Source organism: Lissotriton vulgaris, chromosome 2_1 (assembly GCF_964263255.1).
Source record: "Lissotriton vulgaris chromosome 2_1, aLisVul1.2, whole genome shotgun sequence".
Taxonomy (NCBI): Eukaryota; Metazoa; Chordata; class Amphibia; order Caudata; family Salamandridae; genus Lissotriton; species Lissotriton vulgaris.
The window spans coordinates 2,089,249,322-2,089,270,333 of NC_141687.1; the positions used below are offsets into that span (position 1 = coordinate 2,089,249,322).

The following is a 21,012-nucleotide window of genomic DNA, read 5'->3' on the forward strand; positions in this document are numbered from 1 at the left end:
ATGACATCACTGATGACAACATCCAGTGACTGTATGTTTCTGTAAAGTTAAAATATGTCTTACATATTGAAGAATGAGTGGATGTATAAGTGTCTGGATGAAGGATTTAGTAGGTGCATGACTGACTGTATGAGTGAGTGATTAAATGTGTCGCACTGAGTGCATGGGTTAGTGACTAAACTGTCTTAATTTGTGCATCATTATGTCTGTTGTTCTGTAAACTGTTGCATGTGTTGATAAGTAGCTATATGAGTAACTATATGGGTTATTGATTGGTTGCCCAAGTATTTGTATGGGAGACTGAGTGTGTGTGTGGGTGGCTGGGAGGTGTAGGACTCTGTGCATAGATGTGTGAGCAGTTGATTCACTAGATGTATGGTTTCAAAAGTGCATGTGGAAACAGCTGTATGGGCGGTTGACTGTGTGCATGAGTGTATTGGTGAGTGAATGGATATCTCAGTGCTACATGTCAAAGTAAGTACATATGTAAAACACAGTACATGTGAGAGTTGACATATATAAATAACTGTGCATAAGAGCCAGTGAATGTGTGAGTGGCTGTATGGATCATTGTGAACTTGTATCAGGGATTGTATAAGAGAGTAAATATGTGTTAGTATATGTCTGAATAAGTTAAGTTAGTATAACTGTATAGTTGAGGAAATGGAGGTGTGATTGATTCTTTGCATGACTGACTAGGTGTGTGAGTAACTCCATGGATGAGTGACAGTCTGTGATTCTTTTTACACTGATTGTATCTAAGGTTATATTAGAAACTGAAGAGGTTCATCGTATTATCACATGAATGATATCATCAGTGATGTGATCAGTAATGTCAAATGAGATGTCATCAGTGATGTCATCAGTGATGTCATTTGAGATGTCATCAGTGATGTCACTGACCATGTCATGAATGATGTAATATGTGACATCATCAGCAGTGGATTGCGGGTGCGCGATATATAGTTAGTGCAACTAACTATATATGGAATTTCAATGGTTTTGTGTGAGTAAAATAAGGTTTTGTAAATGCGAATTCCTAACTATATATGGTCTATAACCTATGGTTTTTTCAGTGAATATATATACACACACAGAGTCAATGGGGCGCACTCATTTACAGAGCTGTTTTAACCATTTTCAGTCGTCTTTGAATTTGCTTTGAATTTGCTCTCTACCACCAGAGTTATCGTGTTAAAAAAAATACGGCCAGATATTTACTATCCATCACCATTTCAGTATCCATGACTGAAGAATAGCTAAGTACCCCTCGAAATGCATATACATTTTTCTAAAGTTCAATAAACTTCTGTACTTTTCCATATGCTTTACAATAGGGAAAACTCCAGCCTTGTGACACAGACCTCTCACTAAATTTGAAAGGTTAGTAGTGTTAACTTTACACTTGTAAATTAAGGCCCATCCCGTGAATTCATGTAAGTCTAGACTTTACAGTATGCAGTAACTTTACACTTTCAAATGGTGAATAGCCAATAGTATAAAAGTTACTACAAAGTGTCAGAGTGAATTTACACGTGTACATACATTTAACTTTGTGACTAGGACCCTTTATTTTTGCTGTGGTCTACAAGTGGTCTGTCCAGGTGACTGACTAAAAATTACAAAAATTCATATTTTCCAATTTGGATTCTGTAATTTGGACAACTGTTTTCAGTTGATAGAATTTTTAGGGTGATGAAGGAGGATCAAAAAACATTTAAAATGTTTTTAAGATGAATTGCTACATGTGAAAAAATGCAATTCACTAAATTTCCTCAACATTTTAAAATGAAGGGTGCCTTTGTCATGCTGATTTCCCCCTACATGTTAATTCTTTGATATTCGTAATGAAGCTGATATCCTGCTTGATTAGATTTTATCAGAGCAGAGGTGCGTTGACCATCCAATCTCTCTTATCACCATCATTATTATTTTATGATAAATGAATGATATTATTCATTTTGCTCTGACATTCCTGTTTGCTATATTTAAATCGAAATGTAAAAAATAGTTAATGCACTAAACTTTATTAAGTGTTTAGATGGTCCCCTTTTCTTACAGAACATGAAAAGCATCGGCTATGCAAGAGCACCGATTATATGAATCTACACTTCAAAGTTAAATGGTTCTATAATGAATACGTGCGAGAACTCCCTGCCTTCAAGGCTGCGGTGCCTGAATATTCGTTGTAAGTAGTCATATGTGTTACCGTGTTTTGTGTGTGCTGATTATGTTGGTGACATTTAGCAGCTAAATAAAAGAGAAGTGCACTTGGTTTCTTTATCAACATTTTAACATAGTACATTTTTGGTGCTGCATGTTCCTAACAGAAAAGTGTAAGAATATACTGCAAATATTAATTTTTGTTAGCCATCAGAATATATGGAATACCAAAATGTTTTATTTGAATACCAACTGTTACACATTATTTTCAGTTTTTTCCTTAAAGTAATTTCATAATATTTGTTTTACAATCGGCAAATAAAAACAAACGTGATTTTGATGACATTCTTGCGATTACATTGAAATCTTGATACAGACTATTTTTTTCTATTTCTTTACATTTATTTTTTATTGCACGGCTAATAAAGCCATTGCAAACAGCTTAAACATATAAATCAACATAGGGCCAGATGTAGGTAATTCATATTTACCGACTCTTAAATACCGAATTTTACTGATCTCGGTATTTAAGAGTCGGTAAATATGAAGGGGGAGATGTAGGTAATTCCAAATTGAGAATTACCAAATTTACCGATTCAGTAAATACCGAATCGGTATTGCCCATTGATTCCTATGGGCCATGAAGCCCATAGGAATGAATGGGCAATACCGATTCGGTATTTACCGAATCGGTAAACACCGAATCCTGCAAGGGTGCAGGGGGTGTCACTTTGACACCCTCTAGCACCCCAATTCCGGACTTGTGTGCCATGTGGCACACAGACAGGGCATGTCTGTGTGTCACATTGCACAGGTGTGCATGCACACATGTGCATGCACACCAGGATTCTGAAAGGCCTTTGGGACTCAGAAGAGTCCCACCTACATCTGGGTTTTACCGAATCAGTAAAATTACCGATTCGGTATTTCACAGAATTGGTAAATTTACCGTTTCGGTACATTTACCGAATCTGTAAAATGATGCCCCTACATCCCAATCACCAAATACCGGTCGGTAACGGCCGAATTCGGCCGTTACCAACCGGTATTTGGGCTCCTACATCTGGCCCAAGATGACTTAGTACAGTAGTATAACACAGGGTACAGTGTGATTTAACATGTCAATGCCTCATTCTTAACAAGAATGGTTCAGTAACCAGAGAGCAGGATCGCTTGAATCTTTTTCAAGGTATAAGTGCGAGGAGCGACCGGGTTAGCTCCTGGCATGCTATTGTTTGAGTCCGTTAGGATTCATCCCTTTTAAACAAGTGTTCCTACAGTGTTTTATTGTTAAAATCTTAATGGTTGAATATTTACAATCGTCCCTCCCCCTCATCCGATCGTGTAAGGTAGGAGTTGCATGTGCGCAGGACCCATGGGTGATAATGGCCTTGGAGCATTTCCGGGTGGAGAACGGGGCTCAGTCATTCGTGTGGAGGGGCATGCAGGCTCGAATACTGGTAAAGACTACCAAGGCCTATGAAAGTGCGTAGAGTGCATTCTGAGCCCAGACTACACACTGAGCCGGTGTTTGACCAGAAGGATTTAAAGGGAAAGGTGTGCAAAGTGCGCGGGGAGAGTTGACTAGGGGGAGTGCAATGGCCCGGAGAATGTGTTCTATTGTAATTGCGTTACATTTTAGTGGTGCCGAATTTGTGCAGTCTTAGCACCAGCAGAGTGAAACTCTGCTTAAAGTTGGTAAGATTTCTAAGAAATTATGTTAGTGCGTGAAAAGAGGACTGCTCACTGGGATGAGGAAACAGATTTGCGAACCAGGTAGACTATAGGCAGGAGGAAATAAGGCCTAACGTATCAATGTTATTTTATGGCATTTTTTTCTGCAAGAAATTACAAGTACAGTCAAAACCGTGATGAAAGGTTTAATAAAATGGAGGTATGGGGAGATGCTGGAGTACATCTGGGCATATCCTGCCAGTGGCATCAGTAAGTAAAGAGGAAACACCAAAAGGGTAGAAAAATCTATTTGATTAAAGTAAGCAGATGGTTGTATGTTGCAATAGTAGAAACACTGTTATCTCTGCTGAAATAGCCAGAGATACAGCTATTTAGCCTTCATACTTCTGCGTTGGCAGTTGTATTTGCTTGCAATCGTGCACGATAAGCAGGTACGAATATTGTGCTTTTGTCGGTGATTGTAAGATTTCCAATCCAAAACTCTGTTACTGCTGTGAGAATGTGCTGTATCTGTTCTCATCAAGAGCAAACTAGACATTCTTCATAAGGGCTTTAAAGGTTAATACATATGCGCCTCTATTCCAGTCCCCACTTAAAATAATGTCATCAGTGCCTGTGCTCTTGTGATGCCGCTGCCAGCTCAACACACACCTTATCTGTCACATTTCAAGCTGGAACTGAATTCTCTCTAGAAATGGCTACAGCAGCAGTTAGATTTGATGTGCTACTAGGAAGAGGCACAGTTATCTCTGAGTTTGTGCCAATGACTTTCATTAAGCGTCACATACTTCCTACAAATTGATTGCAGATTAGGTTTTGAAACATCACTGGCGGCCCTTCTGGGGCCACACCAGCAGCAAGTTGTGCACCTGTTCAGGGCAGTGCTAATGCTCCTCCTAATTCGCTCCAACCTCTGATGATAGATTCGAAAAGGGGCTGGATGCCAGCATTTTGGTTTTCTTTTCTCAGGGTGTTTCCAGACACTTCAGCTGCTGCTTGCATTGTTCTGGTAAATAGTCTTCAGTGTTTCATCATGGCCATGTATTATTCAAACAAGTGTTAATGTACGTCCATTTCTCATAACTGCATTCAAAAGGCTGAAAATCAGGAACTTACATTTATTTTGTGTTTCACAAGTCTAGCAAGTGTAAGATACTGCCAGCCACTGCTAGATTTCCAGCTAACAGTATGACTTGCTGTTGTGGGAAAAATGGGTCCCGATTCACAGAACTAATTTAAGAAAAAATCCTAAACTTACTACCATTTTGGTATTCACAAAAGGCACTTACTCATTTCAGTATTCACAGAAGTTAGTAGCCCTAACTTTAGGAATCCTAAATGCCTTCTGGTAATACCGCAAGTCTTAAAGTTCTGATTTTACTGCTCCTAAACTGAGAAAAATCCTAACTTTAAGACTTTCGGTATTCACAGAAGGCATTTAAGAGTCCTAAAGTTAGGACTACTAACTTCTGTGAATAATGAAATGAGTAAGTGCCTTCAGTGAATACTAAAAATGAGTAAGTGCCTTCTGTGAATACCAAAATGGTAGTAAGTTTAGGATTTCGTCTTAAGTTAGTTCTGTGAATCAGGCCCATGGTTTTTTGATTGAGGGAGTGAAGACCCTTCTCAAGCAAAAACTACATTCCCTGTTCGAGTGAGCCACAATGGTCATTAACGATAATGTGCCTAACCCTCAGGTAGCTTAGCTGCCAAGCAATCAGGCTTAACATAGAGGCAAAGTGTAAATTATTTATACAGTACACCGTCAGTAATAAAATAAAAATCTCACACCAATTTAAAAAAATAGAGAAACATGTAGTATATAATTTGAATTTAGTTCAGTTATGTTCCAGTAACTCTCCACTGGAGAAAAACAAAGGTTTTTTTTGTAAAACTGTCACCGACCATGGTTAACACTTGTTGGCATCCTTCATCATCAGCACTATCCCCTTTGCTGTGGATCGGGGCACGCTGCGACCTACGGCCTACGTGGGAGAACTTTTTGGTATTATATACAATGATAAAGAAGTTGTTCAAAAAAGAAAGGGGAGTGGGGCATGTTGGAGTTTGGTTAACAATACCAGGCTTGTAGGTGCCCCTTAATTTATTTCACCCTTTAATGGCTATGGTTAAAAAATAGGGGGAGTTTAGGATAAGAAATTTGTAAAGGATCTTTTCTAAAAGGTCAACATGTTTAAAGCCGTGCCCTTAATTGGCTCTTCATGAGGACCTCAGGAAACGAGTTTCCTGGTACCAGTACTATCATTTCACACTGGATGCACACTAATTGTATGCAGAAAAATATAAATATATACAGTTACATCCTATTGGGCGTTCATTGTTTGGTTATCTACGGGAATATAATTGGAGAGTTAGATGTACCAGACTATGGCTCTATACGTATTTCTTATAATTATTGAGAGATTTGTATTTTATTTTTTGTATGTGAACACATCCAGGTGAAAGAAAAAATTTGATAACTCCAACATAAATTGTTGGTGGACACATTTAGTGTAGTATAGGAAATTAAAACCATTCATACTGTGATTTTTGGGAACACCCATACATATACATAAGCATACCATGCCATAGAAGTTGTAATAAAAACCCCACTACATATTGGATGCTGTAATGTTACATCATGGTACCTCCGGGGTGAGAGGGTTGCCTGTTGTCACACTCTATTGGTGTGGGAGAAATAAATATGGAACTCATTAGAAAATATTTATAGCATAGTTTTTAAAATCATAACAGACATATTTGTAAAGTTAAGGTAACTTTGAGGCTCCATGGGGCAATGAGTGTCCCTTTTGATCCTAGCCACTTAAGAAGAGCGGTTTTACAAGCGCAAAAAAAAATTGTTTGTCAAGAGGGGCGGTGGTTGCCGCACTTACCGCATCAAGGCAAAAGCTCTGCCATTCCACCTCCTTGAATTTTCCTCCGGTAACAGCATATTGTCAAAGCGGTGCCCGCTAGTTGTCAGTTGTTCCATGTGATACAATAGGTGTCAATCCTAGACAACATTATTTTATTTCAACTTGGATTATATTCCCTTCATTCATTACTATTCCGAGTATTACTAGTTTGTTCATTTGTCCCCTGGTTGTCCTCTGTTCCCCGCCTCTCTCTCCCGTCAGGGTCTTGCTATGTATTTTGGGCTGGGTGTATCAGCTCTTGTCTCATCATTCCCCAGGCCTACAGCACCTCTGGTAAATTCTCATGTCTCCTCGTTTTCCTCATATGTTCATCCTCAGTACTGTTACCCATACTTTAGGAGCAGCCACCCATGTATCCCTACAGGGCCTCTTGGAGGTAGCCAATGTATTGCTATTTGTCTTTTAGCCACTGCTAGTCCCAATATTAAGAAACGTCTGCTGGCTTTACATTGTGGGTCTATAGGTAGCAGTCCCAGGAGAGAACTCCTCATTTCTAATGGGACCGTCCATCCCGTTACTCTGTTAAGTTGCTCCATCACCTCTGTCTAATACTCCTTCATTGTAGGACAATGCCAAACCATATGCGCAAACTCTTCCTCCAGGCACCAGCAGCTGGTGCACCATGGTTCTCGTGCTGCATTTATGGCATGTATCTGCCTAGGAGATAGTTACGTCATGTGTATAACGTTATATTTTATCTGCTAAACCCAGGCACAGACTTTTCCCATGTATGCAAGCCTATCTGCCAGGGTCAGAGGCTCCTCGCTAGCCGTCTGCCATCTCTCCTCGACCCTAAGTAGCTTACCTTGTTTGTCTGCCCGCAGCGATCTGTATGAGTGGGTTACAAATTTGTGCCCCTGCCATTGTTATCATTGTGATTAATATGTGCATATGTTCCGGGGCCTCCGGGACTGTTGGCCAAAGCTGTCTGGCCATGGCTGCCATTTTTGCGTACTGTATGAACTTTCCCTCACCCAGCGGGAATGTTTCCATTGCATCAAGGTATGGTATAAACCTGCCCTCTGGATATAAATCCGACAGCATTAAACGCCCCCCTTCTTTCTATTTTTACACTGTTATTGTCTGCACTATCTGGGCAAACTGAGGTATAGTCCAAGTGTCTATTTCTGATGCATAGGGTGCTTTCTTTATTACTGTCGGTACCACTCGTTCCCATATCCTGGCCATTAGCCTTATTAATGGAGGGAGCGATTCGTGAAGTCCTCTGCCTTTCATGAGCAGTATCCCCAGTTGCTGCCCCCGCAGGTTCCGGAAAACAAGGTTCTCTCCCAGTTAGGGTCCGAGTCTAACCATTGTATTGCATGTTGTAGCTGTGATGACATGTAGTATAACTCCAAATCTGGTATCTCCAGTCCCCCTTTATCTCCTGGCCGTTTTATTATATCCAGACCCACCCTACAAAGTTTCCAGTTCCAGAGTAAATGTATCAGAAGTGCATTTAGTTCTTTGAAAATCCTGCATGGTAGTTCTTAAAAAGACCCCTGCATGACGTAGCAGAACCACCATTTTTATCAGGACTACTTTACCCATCAGGAACAATTTCAGTGCATTCCAAAACCGGATGGACCCCTGCAGCCCCTTTACTATTTTTTCCATATTCAGGTCATAGAAACGGTCTTCCTCTCATGTTATATGTATACCCAGGTATCGGACACTGCCTGTTGTCCACGGGAACTCTAGCTGTAGAAACTTAAATAGTGTGAGTCTACCTAGTCCACCCATCGGGTACAATTGGGATTTAGATTTACTAATTTGGAGTCTCGCCACCCCCCAAGCATTTCCAGCTCTCTCATTAACACCTGCATAGAGATCATTAGCCTCCTCAGATATACTAGGGCAACATCTGCGTATAGAGAGACCACATGCTCTGACTCACCTATTGTTATTCCCATCCTTTCAACGCTTGTCTTAAGTGGCATGCCAGTGGCTCAACATCGGGGAGAGCGGGCAGCCCTGCTGCACTTCTCATTGGAGATTCATGCTCCCCGACACACATCTTCCCATGCGCATCCTGGCCGCTGAGTTTGTGTAAAGCCTTTTGACCCACTCAATAAATCGGGGGCCTAGACCCATTGGATGCAGCACCTGCCAAACTTATTTCCATCTCACGGATTTAGAAGTCTTGCACAATGTCCAAGAAGGCCAGAGCCTTTTCTTCCTTAATCGGCTCTAGGGATTGCATGACGTGCAAGTCTGTGGATAATCCTGAGGATGTTCCTGCAGGGTATAAAGACTGACTGGTCTTCATGGATTGGCTGTGGAGATATGGCAGTAACCTACTTGCTAATACGTAACATATGTATGGACAGAGGCCTGTTTGAGCTTGGCAATGTCGGGTCCTTCCCAGGGTTGGGGACTACCACTATGAGTGCCTCCTGCATTGTCCACTGCAGTTCTTTCCTCTCCCAGGCCTCCGTTAGCACCTCCATCAACCTATCTGTGACCAACCCAGGGTATTGCTTATAAAATTAGTCTGTAAGTCCATCAGTGCCTGGGTACTTAGCCAGTTTCATTTTCGTTATCCTGAGCCTCTGAATCCAATCTGGGCATCTCTATTTCATCTAGATAGGTCGCTATAGCCAAGGTGCATGTAGCATTCTAGGGTTCTGTGTATACCTCTTCCAGATGTGCTGCTTACACTGCATCATTTTGTGTTGTGTGTGAGCCAGTTTCCCCTCTCTATCACATATTTCAAGCACTGGCCTCAGTTGTGTTTCCATTCTGATCAGGCGTGCCAATAGGTGACCAGATTTGTCTTCCTCAATGTACCACTGTATTGTATTCTTGATTCTATCATATTTGTCCAGTCTGTCCCATAATTCCCCCACTTTCTGATGCTTCCCTGTTCAGCTCTGGGGTCTAATGCCATCTGTGGGAAGTGCAGCCTCTAGTTTAGGCAATTCACGTCCTTGCCTATTTAGGTCCTGCTCAATTTCTCTTTTTACCCCACCTCTGAGCACATCCGTATCCCCAGTAGAACCACTTTCATGGCATTCCATTCTGCAGCTCTGCTGCCCACCATCTGCCAGTTTGTTTCGAAGTACAGTTTCAACTCAGCCTCTACTTACCTGGTCAGTAAGCGCTTATGCGTATATCCTCCACAGTGGTATCTTAGGTATGGGCCTAGGCAAAACGTACACTACCAATAGTCGGGAGGGGTCTAAAAGATACCGAGCCAGGTACTGTGCATCAATAATTCTATGGGTGGCCGCCGCCTGTATAAAAAACTAATCTAGGCGGCTGTGTAAGTTCATTGCCGTGTGTAAGAATAGGCTCATTCGTGTGGGTTACTGTGTCACCAGTTATCTATGAGGTCTAGGTTGATCTGCATCTGGTGTAGTGCCTCTCACGCCTTAGATTTGATATCCATTTTTAGGGGAGGGGGTATCTATCTATTCTCCCGTTTAATGCACAGGTACAATCCCCTGCCATTATGAGTTCATATCTGGCGAAAGGTGAGCATGTCTGAGGGCTGTCTCCAGGAAATCCCTGTCATCATTATTTAGGGCATATATATTTAGTAGGCACATACTACGGCCATCTGGGCTTCCTTCCACCAATACATATTGAACATTTGGGTCCTAGCATGTCCTCTCAGGTTTACAGGGAACTCCAGGTTCTACCCATATTAACCTGCCTCTACCATAGTCGGAATGAGATGTCGCAAAGTTCAGACCCCGCCACCTCCTTTGGACATATTTCAAACTGTCTCCCCACAAATGCACTTCTTGAAGAAATGCTTTAGAGACACCATATCTTCTCAGATATGCCTCTACTCAGTTAAGTTTAACAAAGTTTGTCAGCTCCCAGACATGCCATGTTACATTTTGTCTTCTTTTTTAGTACCCCTCATGTCACAGAGGTATTGCAAGGGTGCCCTACAAAGTCTAGGGATAGCTCCCTTCTTTGAAGGAATCCAGCGTGGACACCGTCATGTTCCTTCCACTCCATATTGTACCTCCCCCTTTATTCATGGTTTGTAACCCAATACTGCAAATAAAACACCCTTTGTATCTCCCCTCCCATGGGCAGTAGTCCCTCATCCCAATAGCTCAACAGTTGGCCTAAGGACAGGTAGCTCAACCCCAGTACAATAATGTCCCTCCCCCTCCTTAATGTACCCCCTCTTTCCCTACAACAGTTCAACAATATTCCAACTACTGGGTTCACAACTGGGACTCGTAGTCTCTGAGCCGACTTTATTGTCTTCTGTTCCTCCTCTGTTGCTCGCGCCATTCCTGGTGATGTTCCCATCCGCCCAGGCATAGGGAACAAATCCAGTTCATTGCTTCCTGGGGAGTTTTGTAGAAATGGACCCTGTCATCATATTGAACCTGCAAGCTTGCAGGGAACATTAGACTGTATTTAATGTTCTGATGCAGCAGTCGCAGTTTAACCCCTAGAAATCCATTATGGAGATCTTGTACTATACTGGTGTAGTCTGGATATATCTGGATTGTGCAGTCCTCGTATATAGGAGGGCCATGAGTTCGAATGTGTTGCAGGATTATGTCTCTGTCCCTGAAGTTGAACAGGCGTGCTATCAGGGCTCTGAGTGGTGATCCCGGTCACTGAGGTGGGCTCAGCTCCCGATGCGCTCTTTTTATAGAGAAAAATGTAGAAATCCTGACACTGGCGAAAGCTGTTGTTATCCAGACTTCCAGGAACAAATCTGCTGCCGGCCCCTCTGCCTTTTCAGGAAAGCCTATAAATTAAAGATTATTCCTTCGGGACTGCACATCTGCAGCTTCCACTCTGTCTACTGTGTGATTTAAGTGGGCCTGGAGGGTAGTCACAGTATTACGAAGCCTCTGGATCTCATTGGGTAGTGTCACAAAATCTTTTTCAGTGTTCGTTACTCTTTGTGCAACCTTGCGGAGGTCCAGGCATAGATGATTAATGTCCATTTCCATGCTGTCCATCTAAGTCTCCAAGACAACTCAAGAGTCTCTGATAGCCTCCAGTATGTCAGCCTAATCTTGCATCTGAGCACTTTGGTGAGAAGGGTCTATCATGTGTCTTCCTGCCTGTTCAGGGGGTCCAGGGCCTGGGACTGTGTATTGTACTGTTTTATTAGCCTGCACGCCTCTCTGTGCTTGTCTTTGACAATCTTCTAGCAATGATTCCTCCTTTGTTTCATGGGCGCGTCACTGTATATTCTTGTGTAGTGTCGTTTTCTCTGTTTTTGGGTGGGGGGTCACCTAGCGCCCCTCAGTGTCTCTCATTTTAAGCACTATCAATGAGTCAGTCCACCGTTACCATCATCAACTGTGTTAGATCCTGTTAGAGGTTTGGATTTTCCCCCACGAAAAAGAGCCTTAGCTGTCCCATTGAAACTTGCAACAGCCTTACTGTCCAGATTTTTCCCAAGCTCGTCCTTCAAACTCCTCAACTTCTTTTTCTCTGGATTTCACTTTGATGAAGGGGGATTTTCAATGTGAGATTCAACAAACATATAATCCTCAGTTTCTTTAGAACTTTCCCTTCCCAAAAGTGCCTGTTGCCTAGAAAAACGCCTTGGAGTGGACCGGGTTCCAAGAGTTTCATCCCAGTCACTATCCCACTCCAAGTGGGAGCTATGGGGGATGTTAGTTATGCCTTCTATTGCTTCGAGGTGGGTTTTGCCGTCTATGTCTTTCATCCCCGATTTTCCTCTTAAGCCTGCCTGCTTGTGGAAGCAAGTACACTCACTGTAGTTTAAAATAGCCTGCAAATCTCGGTATTGTTCACCCCCACCGCCTCTCAGTGTTTCTTCTCCCTGGGCTCTAGGCAATTCTTGCCCCACACGGCAGCCCCGCCGCCAAGTCTTCAAAAGCTTCTCCTGTCTCTGCTGTACTTGGGTGTTTCTAAGTGGCCTAAGATGCCCATCTCCAAGCTCACTTACTTCCTCACAGTCATCGGTTAACACTGCTGGTCAACCTTTGACTCAGGGCCTCGCTCTCCCTACCACCTGGGTCTCAAAGCCGATTTATGTAAACCTACGCCTCCAATTCCACAGCCTCCCAGTCGGTGTCAAAGGGTTCATATCCATGTACCGGGCCACCGGCGATGTTCCACAGGTCAGGCCTTACATTCTCCACCCGCCAGTGCCCAGGACATGCCCTATGCCTATCTGGGCTCCGGAATTCAGCAGCATTAATCCTCCTCAGGGGCCGAATCAGTTAATCCCCTATGAATATGGCAGTGGGTGATGAATGGAAAGATTTAAGTCCCAGACGTCCTCGCTCGCTTCAACAATGCTCGATGCTTTGGTCATTCCTGAGTCAGGCACCCCATCCGTCATCTCGATACCTTCCACACTTCGTTTGTCTTTGTTAAATGGCAGCAACCCTGTAATTTCAGTCCAGGAAGGGCAGGCTATCCTCCGGCAGCTCTGGGTATGTTTCTTTTGATTGTTCTGCTAAGATTCCATCATTTAGGGGCTGGAGCTCCACTCTAGCACGTCTACTCGGCCATCTTGTTAGGCCACGCCCCCTAGGAGGCGGTATACATATGGATCCACTATTCAGTATATGCCGGTATTTCTGGATGATTTTATTTGCTTTATTGAAAGGGGTAATGCATATTTGTCTCTCTACTCTATCTTTCTGTGGCAGAGGTTCTAGAAGGCTATCTTTATTTGGTGTTTTGGGCCCATTTGTGCGCTCGTGAAACCATCTTACATGATAATTTCTTGCTTCCATTTTGCAAGCCAAATGGTTGGCTTGTATCTGATAATCTCTCAAGCCAGGAGCCAGGAGACCCTTACCTGCACGCCAGCACACGCCTGCACACAGCGCCAGTCCCTGGGTGGGCAACGCTGTAAGTCTCGCCGCCATCACTCCATCAGCGCGGCTGGAGACTACAGCTCCCAGCGGGCTCAGCGCGCACTTCCGGTTTCCCGCTGTCTTCGCGCCCGGAGGCGCTACAAAGGCCAGGCTCTCCCTCGGTGGAGCGGGGGACAAGCCAGGAGCCAGGAGACCCTTACCTGCACGCCAGCACACGCCTGCACACAGCGCCAGTCCCTGGGTGGGCAACGCTGTAAGTCTCGCCGCCATCACTCCATCAGCGCGGCTGGAGACTACAGCTCCCAGCGGGCTCAGCGCGCACTTCCGGTTTCCCGCTGTCTTCGCGCCCGGAGGCGCTACAAAGGCCAGGCTCTCCCTCGGTGGAGCGGAGGACAAGCCAGGAGCCAGGAGACCCTTACCTGCACGCCAGCACACGCCTGCACACAGCGCCAGTCCCTGGGTGGGCAACGCTGTAAGTCTCGCCGCCATCACTCCATCAGCGCGGCTGGAGACTACAGCTCCCAGCGGGCTCAGCGCGCACTTCCGGTTTCCCGCTGTCTTCGCGCCCGGAGGCGCTACAAAGGCCAGGCTCTCCATCCGCGTCGCGGGACGCGCGCGGGCAGCGCCGGGCGGAGCCCGGGCAGAGGGCGGGCCGTCTGTGGCCGTCCGGGGCAGGAGGAGGCAGTGCAGGGCCACCCCATTGTCATCTACCGTACCGGTTTCAACCTGTGGTACCGCATCTCAGCATGTCTACACGCTCCGGTAAGGCCTTGAGGGGTTGCGGGGAGAGTGCCCCCGGGGGTGCTATGTTTGGCTCTATGGACAAATTCCTGACAAGGGTGGCGGCTGTCATAGACAATGAACTTGCCATATCCGAACGGCGCCTTTCACTTGACTTCCCTCTTGCTAAAAGTCCATCACCAGCAATAGTGTTGTCCCCTCTAAATCCTACTTCCCCTGCACCTTTGCTTGGGGATTTACCTGGGGATTCCCTTATTGCACCTCCAATGGGTGGTTTAGAGGGGTTCGAAAGCTCACTGATTGGTGTCCACAGTACCAGTCCATGTACTGTGCTTGTGGATCCATGCAATGAGCTCTCTTTAGTAGGCTCACTCGGCATACAGTCCCTGCACTGCCCTGAGGTTCCTGCTCCCGTCTCACAAGCTCCGATAATCTCTCAAGCCTGAACAATGCCTCCTTATTCTCTGAAACTGCCCAAAGGGTAGATTCTCCCTTAGGTGCCTGGGATGAAACCTGGCATATAGGAGGAGGCAGTTCTTTGCAGTGGGTATCTCATGTGTTTTGCTATTCAGCGATCCATCATATACTGTTATAAGATCTAGGAACACTAGTTCAGTTCTGCTGATGGTGTTAGTGAATCTCAGAAAATCATTCTGCATATTTAGCCAGGTTAAGAAATTGGTTGCTGCGGCCCGAAAGACAATATTTTGTGGTGCTATTTCTTTAGGTGAGACACAGCAACACCGTTTACGTAAATAAATAAATGGCTGGCAAGTAATAATTAACCCCAGTAAAATGTATCATAAAATATAAATTCCTTTCAAAAGAACCCCCAGCCACAAGACACTTTTTTGAAGCCCCCGTTTGTATTTTGGCTGCACTGTTACTTCTGCTAACAGCATCTTTTGTGGTAATTATGTCACTTTAATAACATTGCTGTACAAACTACGTCCCAGTAATGAAATTCAGGGAGGGACCTGCTCCTATTGACCTTCAACAACACCTGGTTTCAATATAATCCGCGTTTCCCTCCACAACAAAGTTTCTCTAAACATACGTCTCGAGAGAATTTTTTTTAATGACGAAGATGAGCAGATAAAATTGAAATGCGATAAATAACCACTTCTTTAGCTGTCCCATGGCACTTTTTCATAAACTCCAATGGAACTGAAGGCCGCCATTTTGACCAGGGAAGGGGTGTATTTCTTTTTAGAGTATGAGAACACAACGTTCCTGACGTGCCACACTATGCTTAATATTCAGGTGGGTACCGCTCCGACAATATGCGGTCCCCGGAGGAAAATCCAAGTTGGTGGAAATGCAGAGGTGTCACCTTGACGTGGTAAGTGTGGCACCCACCACCCCCTTTCGATCAACACAATTTTTTCGATCTTGTCACTTTGATAACATTGCTGTACAAAATACGTTCCAGTAATGAAATTCAGCGAGGGGCCTGCTCCTTTTGACCTTCAACAACACCTGGTTTCAATATAACCCGCATTTCCCTCCACAAAAAGTTTTCTCTAAACATACGTCTCAAGTGAATATTTTTAATAACTGAGATGAGCCAATAATATTGAAATACGGTCAACAACCACTTCTTTAGCTGTCCCATGACACTTTTTCATAAACTCCACTGGACCTGAGCCTTGGTTCCACTAAAGACAGCCATTTTGTCCAGGGTAGGGGTGTGTTGCTTCTTAGAGCATGAGGATGCCACGTTCCTGATGTGCCACACTATGCTTAATACTCAGGTGGGCACCGCTCCGGTGTTGTGTAATATGTAGTATCCCCTCGGGATCGTGTATCCCCTGGCGATCGGCAACCTCCGGAGGTCTTGCCGATTGGACAGCTCGGACGGGCCCCCAGCAGCTCCGCCCTCCTCAGGAGAAGCGAGCCTCGGCTCTAGCAGGCAGGAGCAGCAGCGCACCGAGCCGAGCAGCTGAAGGAATGCACGCAACCCTCTCGCTCTGCTTACAGCCTTACAGACTCTCAGAAAGGGTTTCAGTAAAGAAACGAACTGTTTCTTTTGTTTATTCCGCCGTGACCACTGACTAATTGGGTAGAGTGATAATAATGACACCCATTCAAAATGTAACATGTAACAAGAGCAGCTGACGGCCAGAGGTCTTGGCACTAAGGCGCTATAAAGAAAGCCTGGTGACAAACACGAATGGAAGTTTACCGAAACACTAAAGTTTTCAAAGAATGCAGACCCAAATGCGCCCGAACAGCAGGAAAAGTTAAACAAGCATTGGCATAGCCAAAAGGTCTCGACTTTGGGACCTTATAAGTGTTTCGCCTGAGATTTTTGTAATGTTTTAGAGGTATGTTATAGAGCAATGTAGCTGTTGTCTTTAATACTGTAAAGTTTGTGTGCAAGTTGTGATTAGTTTAGTGACGTAAGGGTAGTGGAATATAGTGGTGAGTTGTGATATGATGTGTGTCGGTGGGATGTGTGTGTGTATTGTGTTTTGCTGGTGTGTATGTTTGTGGGATATGCAAGTTTACACCTCCCCCCCCAAAAAAACAATTGCAATGATATTACTTATGTGCGTAGTTTCATGGTATTAAAGAGAAGAGGGGAGCAAAAGACAGAGAAAAGGGACAAAATCTGGGTATGAGAGAAAGTAGCAGGGAAACAGAAAGGCCAAGAAACAGGGGGACTGAAAAGAGAGGAGAGAGGCAGAGGAACGAGAAGAAAGACGGTCCTAGGCGCTGTTCCTAGGCACGGGGTGGTTACGTGATTTGCTCTGAATCACAGGTTGTTGAGTCTACGCAGACCGCCAGCTCCAAAGTCCGCCTCTCTGGCCGTTACGCCACACCTTCAACTCTCAGCCCTTGTTACCTACTCTGGTTGTTTGCCTCTTTCAGAAAAGGGTCATGGTTATGAGTCAGGCAGAGAGAAATTACTGTAGGATCAGGGGTGGATCAGCATTAAAGCACCTGGTATTCCTAGTTGCTGGAACACCGGACCACATTTTCAGGAAGTAATTCTACTTAGTAAAATCGTAGGGGACTTTAGCTGCAGAAGTCAAGCCTTGTCACCCGATTTGTTTTTTTTATTTCTGGTGGGGACGTATTCAGTTCTACCCCCTGCCCCACCTTCAATGCCCCTTTCCTTCCTAATCCCCACAGCCTTTCTCTCCATCCACACCCAACACAGACGCTCCCACATACATTGATCAGGTGGTAAATGTATGCGTGAAATCCCATGGAATTTAGAATTCTGCATCGTTTTGTGACCGTAAATCCAGTTCCACATGGAAATTCCCCATTCCAACTCTTATTGTAAGACAGGTGGAACAGGTTTACCTATGGAATTCTAATCCAACTGATAATGATTGGTGGGGCGTTCCAGCGTCTGATCTGATTTTACCAGGCGCTAATTTTTCTCAGAGCAAGTGTGAATGTATGCCTTAAAATCCATAACACTGGGAATTCTGTGTGGCTTTACAACCAGGAAGTCCAGCTCCACAGACCAATTCCCCATTCCAATACATAATGTCATAGTACTGGTGCGATGTTACTGCACGGTAATTCAAATTTCACCTGCAGATTTACCTCCTTGCCCTAAACAAGTACCGTGCAATTCCTAATTAGCCCCAAAGAGTCAGAAATGCATCTCTTCCCATTTGCATCTGCTGATTAAGTTTGTTTTAATGTTTCCCTTAGCTTGAAGATGGTAGCTGCCTTGCACACAACAGCAGCTCTCTGGTGCTTTTAACATACAAAGATGCAAACATGGAAGAAGAAATGCAGATGACTTATGGAACTTCCAAATATTTTTACCTTATGAGGTGTTCAGTTTTGCACAAACCTATTGTCTTTCTCCCCTCACTTTCACACCCAAGGCTCATCTGTATACGATTTATGGCATCACGTTTCATCTCCAGCGTACCCGCTGCCTTCCCGACCTCCAGATTAATATTTGGACGAAGCCAATTAAAAGTTCCTCTCAATGTAAATATATATGCAGCTGGCAACAGGTGCTGGAATAAATTCGCAAAGATTTTCCTGACAGTACCACAATTCTCACTTATTTAGGTGAAAACATATGTTTATTTTCGGTCCAAATGCTTCATTATCACCTCCAAGACACGTCATATATGAGCTTCATGAAGAAGAAAAGCAAATAAATGTGCATTCATAATAAGACAGAGCGGCCTAAGAATGCGCCTTGTGTTTTGCTGGTAAAGTGTCATGATTGCTCTTTTAGTGAAACGCTCACTGCTGATGTTGACAGTGATCGGGTTATCACGTGTGACCCTCTTAGTGATTAAATTGACCAAATAATACAGCTGATATTTGTATCCTTTGAACGCCGCAAAAGGGTGGTATAAAGTGTGATAAACAGGATTTTGTTTTCAGAGGGCAGCTATTGTCTTGTAACATGTAACATTGAGAAAACAAAGATGTTGAAAGTAAAACTGTGAATCACCTGCCAGACAGGGCGGTGTCCCGGGGAAGTCAGCATCAAGTGTGTACAGAATTCACCTTCTTTCAGACACTTGGAGTGTGTAATATCCTGATTTAGTTGCTATTTCTCACAGCTGCAAGAGGAGATGTTAGTCGGCAGCGATGAGGAGAAACAGATTTAATGTATAATAATCCATCCTACGACCAGCATCTGCCCACAGAAAGCCAGGCATCTGACTGTCAGAGGGATAGAAACCAACAGCTGCCGAGAATACTGAAGCGTGAGGCAAGCACACCACAATCGCCACAAGAATTGAGACATACACTTATAAATCGTCAGCTGTACGAAACATATTATGGAAATACAGTATTAGATTTTTTGCAGTTTTAGCATTTTCTCAAAACAAAAAGCGTAGTTATCCAAAGATGGGGTGAAAATCTGAGTACATTCTATTATGCTCTCCTTGGCAGTCAGCACTAAGCGTCTAAAAAGAGTAAAACGTCAAGCCTCTTGTCCCGTGCTCTACGGCAAACGAGGAACCTAGAGGAAAAGCCCCTGCGACAGGTGAGGGTGGACTCACCGGATGAGTACTGTTACCGGCGAAGGACGGAGGCCTGCGGATGCACAGATGGATGATGGCAGTGACAACCCGGGCGTCATCGGCTAATGCAGGCCTTCATACACAAATGGCCGTACATCGGTGGGAGTCGCAGCACTGGGAGGGGAGTCACACTACCGGAAGTAGCAGGGGCTAGTGAAGGAGATGATGTTCTGACATACAAGTAAGGGCCATGTGGCTCTTGCATAGTAGCTATGGAATCAGCGATGGAGTCTAAGCAGCTCTCTGAACCTTACTTAGTGGATTTACTTACCACCAGAAATCTTGTTGACACGAGTAATGCGTATCCTTTAATTGGCCACAGTCCTTCTTCCAGGCTTAGTAGGCAAACAAGCTGTATTAGCCTGCGCCCCTAGCTTCTTCAAGCTGAGTTAGTCACTCTGTATAAGGCGTCACGTCAATTTGCTTTTGTCGCTAGAACCCGCCCACAGCAGCAGCTAAACACCGAGCTATGGGCACGGTGTTTAGCTAACGGTGTGCAACTCTTAGAGGCACGCAACCAATGAAACAGGGGGTGGAGGGGGGCCTGCGCGATTCATTTGTGGGAGCGCGTGGCTGGTGCCGTGAGAATTGCTACCATATGGTGCCAGCCGGGCACTCCCGGAAGTGGATCGCCACACGTGCACGCGTTGCCATTGATGGCAATGGAACGTGTGCACGTTCTTGGCTGAAAAGACAAAGCGATCGGTAAAGGTCTTTATGTGCACTGCGTAGGCGAGACCTAAAAAACGGGCCTGTATGTTTATTTTCGCTCAGGTTCTTCATCACTCTTAAATACAATTTACAATTACAATTTGTACTTACACTTTCCTCAGGGCATAGGACGGGGTGGGCCAGTATGGAGTGACAGCAGGAGCCGCTTCTGCTGAGAGAGCTGCTAATGTGGCCATAGCAGCTTATGGCACCAGGTCGCCTCCGGCTGGGGCTGGCTTCCAAGATGTGGCGAGAACTATAGAGTACCCGGGAGCTGCCAGCCACAGCATGCTACCTTTGCGGACCTATTACCACAGCCACTGCAAGCCCGAGGCGTTGGGAGGCCCAATTATGCGGCATGGATGACAACATGTGCGGCAATAAGAGCGAATTATGCAGCATAACATGGTGCAACCTTTAGCAATTCTATGTCATTATTTTGTCACTTTAACAACTATTAGTGATCAGTCATACTCGGGGGAGGGTCACGCGGGGGAGCTTAAAATAAAATGACAGATTAAAATAAAGCAAACTTACCTGACCAGGCGACCTGGACCGGGGTCCCACGTTGGGGGCTGCTTGGCGCCTTCTGTGCTGCTCTGTCCTGGGCCGGTCCCGGTCCCGTGCCTTTTGAACAACAGCCCTCAGGCTGCCCGGTGTCTCAGGCAGCCAACCCAGACGCTGCATTAGCAGCGCCAGGATTGGCTAGGGCACGAACATGACCCGCCCATTAGAGACCAGGGGTTGCTGCATGAAGCAACCCTCAGTCTCTCGGGTCCCGACTCTCCCCTCGCTCTCCTGGTCCTTAGGAGGTGGCTTTAGTGCTCCTGTTCGGGCTGGTCATAATAATGACCAGCCCAGAATCGAGCATGCGCACTATTGCAGCTGCGCTTTAGTAAGCGCTGCAGTCAGTCACCCTCCTGTGCTGCCGCAGCCAGCCCCGCCACCACCCCGCCC

The 21,012-nt window shown here is 44.9% G+C and overlaps 1 protein-coding gene across 2 annotated transcripts in view; it reads left to right on the plus strand.

The window, feature by feature from the left end:
* The window catches only part of UNC13C (unc-13 homolog C), a 1,328,864-nt gene that overhangs the window by 899,900 nt on the left and 407,952 nt on the right, over window positions 1–21,012 (plus strand). For both annotated transcript variants that reach the window (XM_086958316.1, XM_086958317.1), the window contains exon 18: window positions 2,062–2,188. In XM_086958316.1, the coding sequence (XP_086814442.1) occupies window positions 2,062–2,188 (127 nt within the window). The remainder of the gene's footprint in view (window positions 1–2,061; window positions 2,189–21,012) is intronic.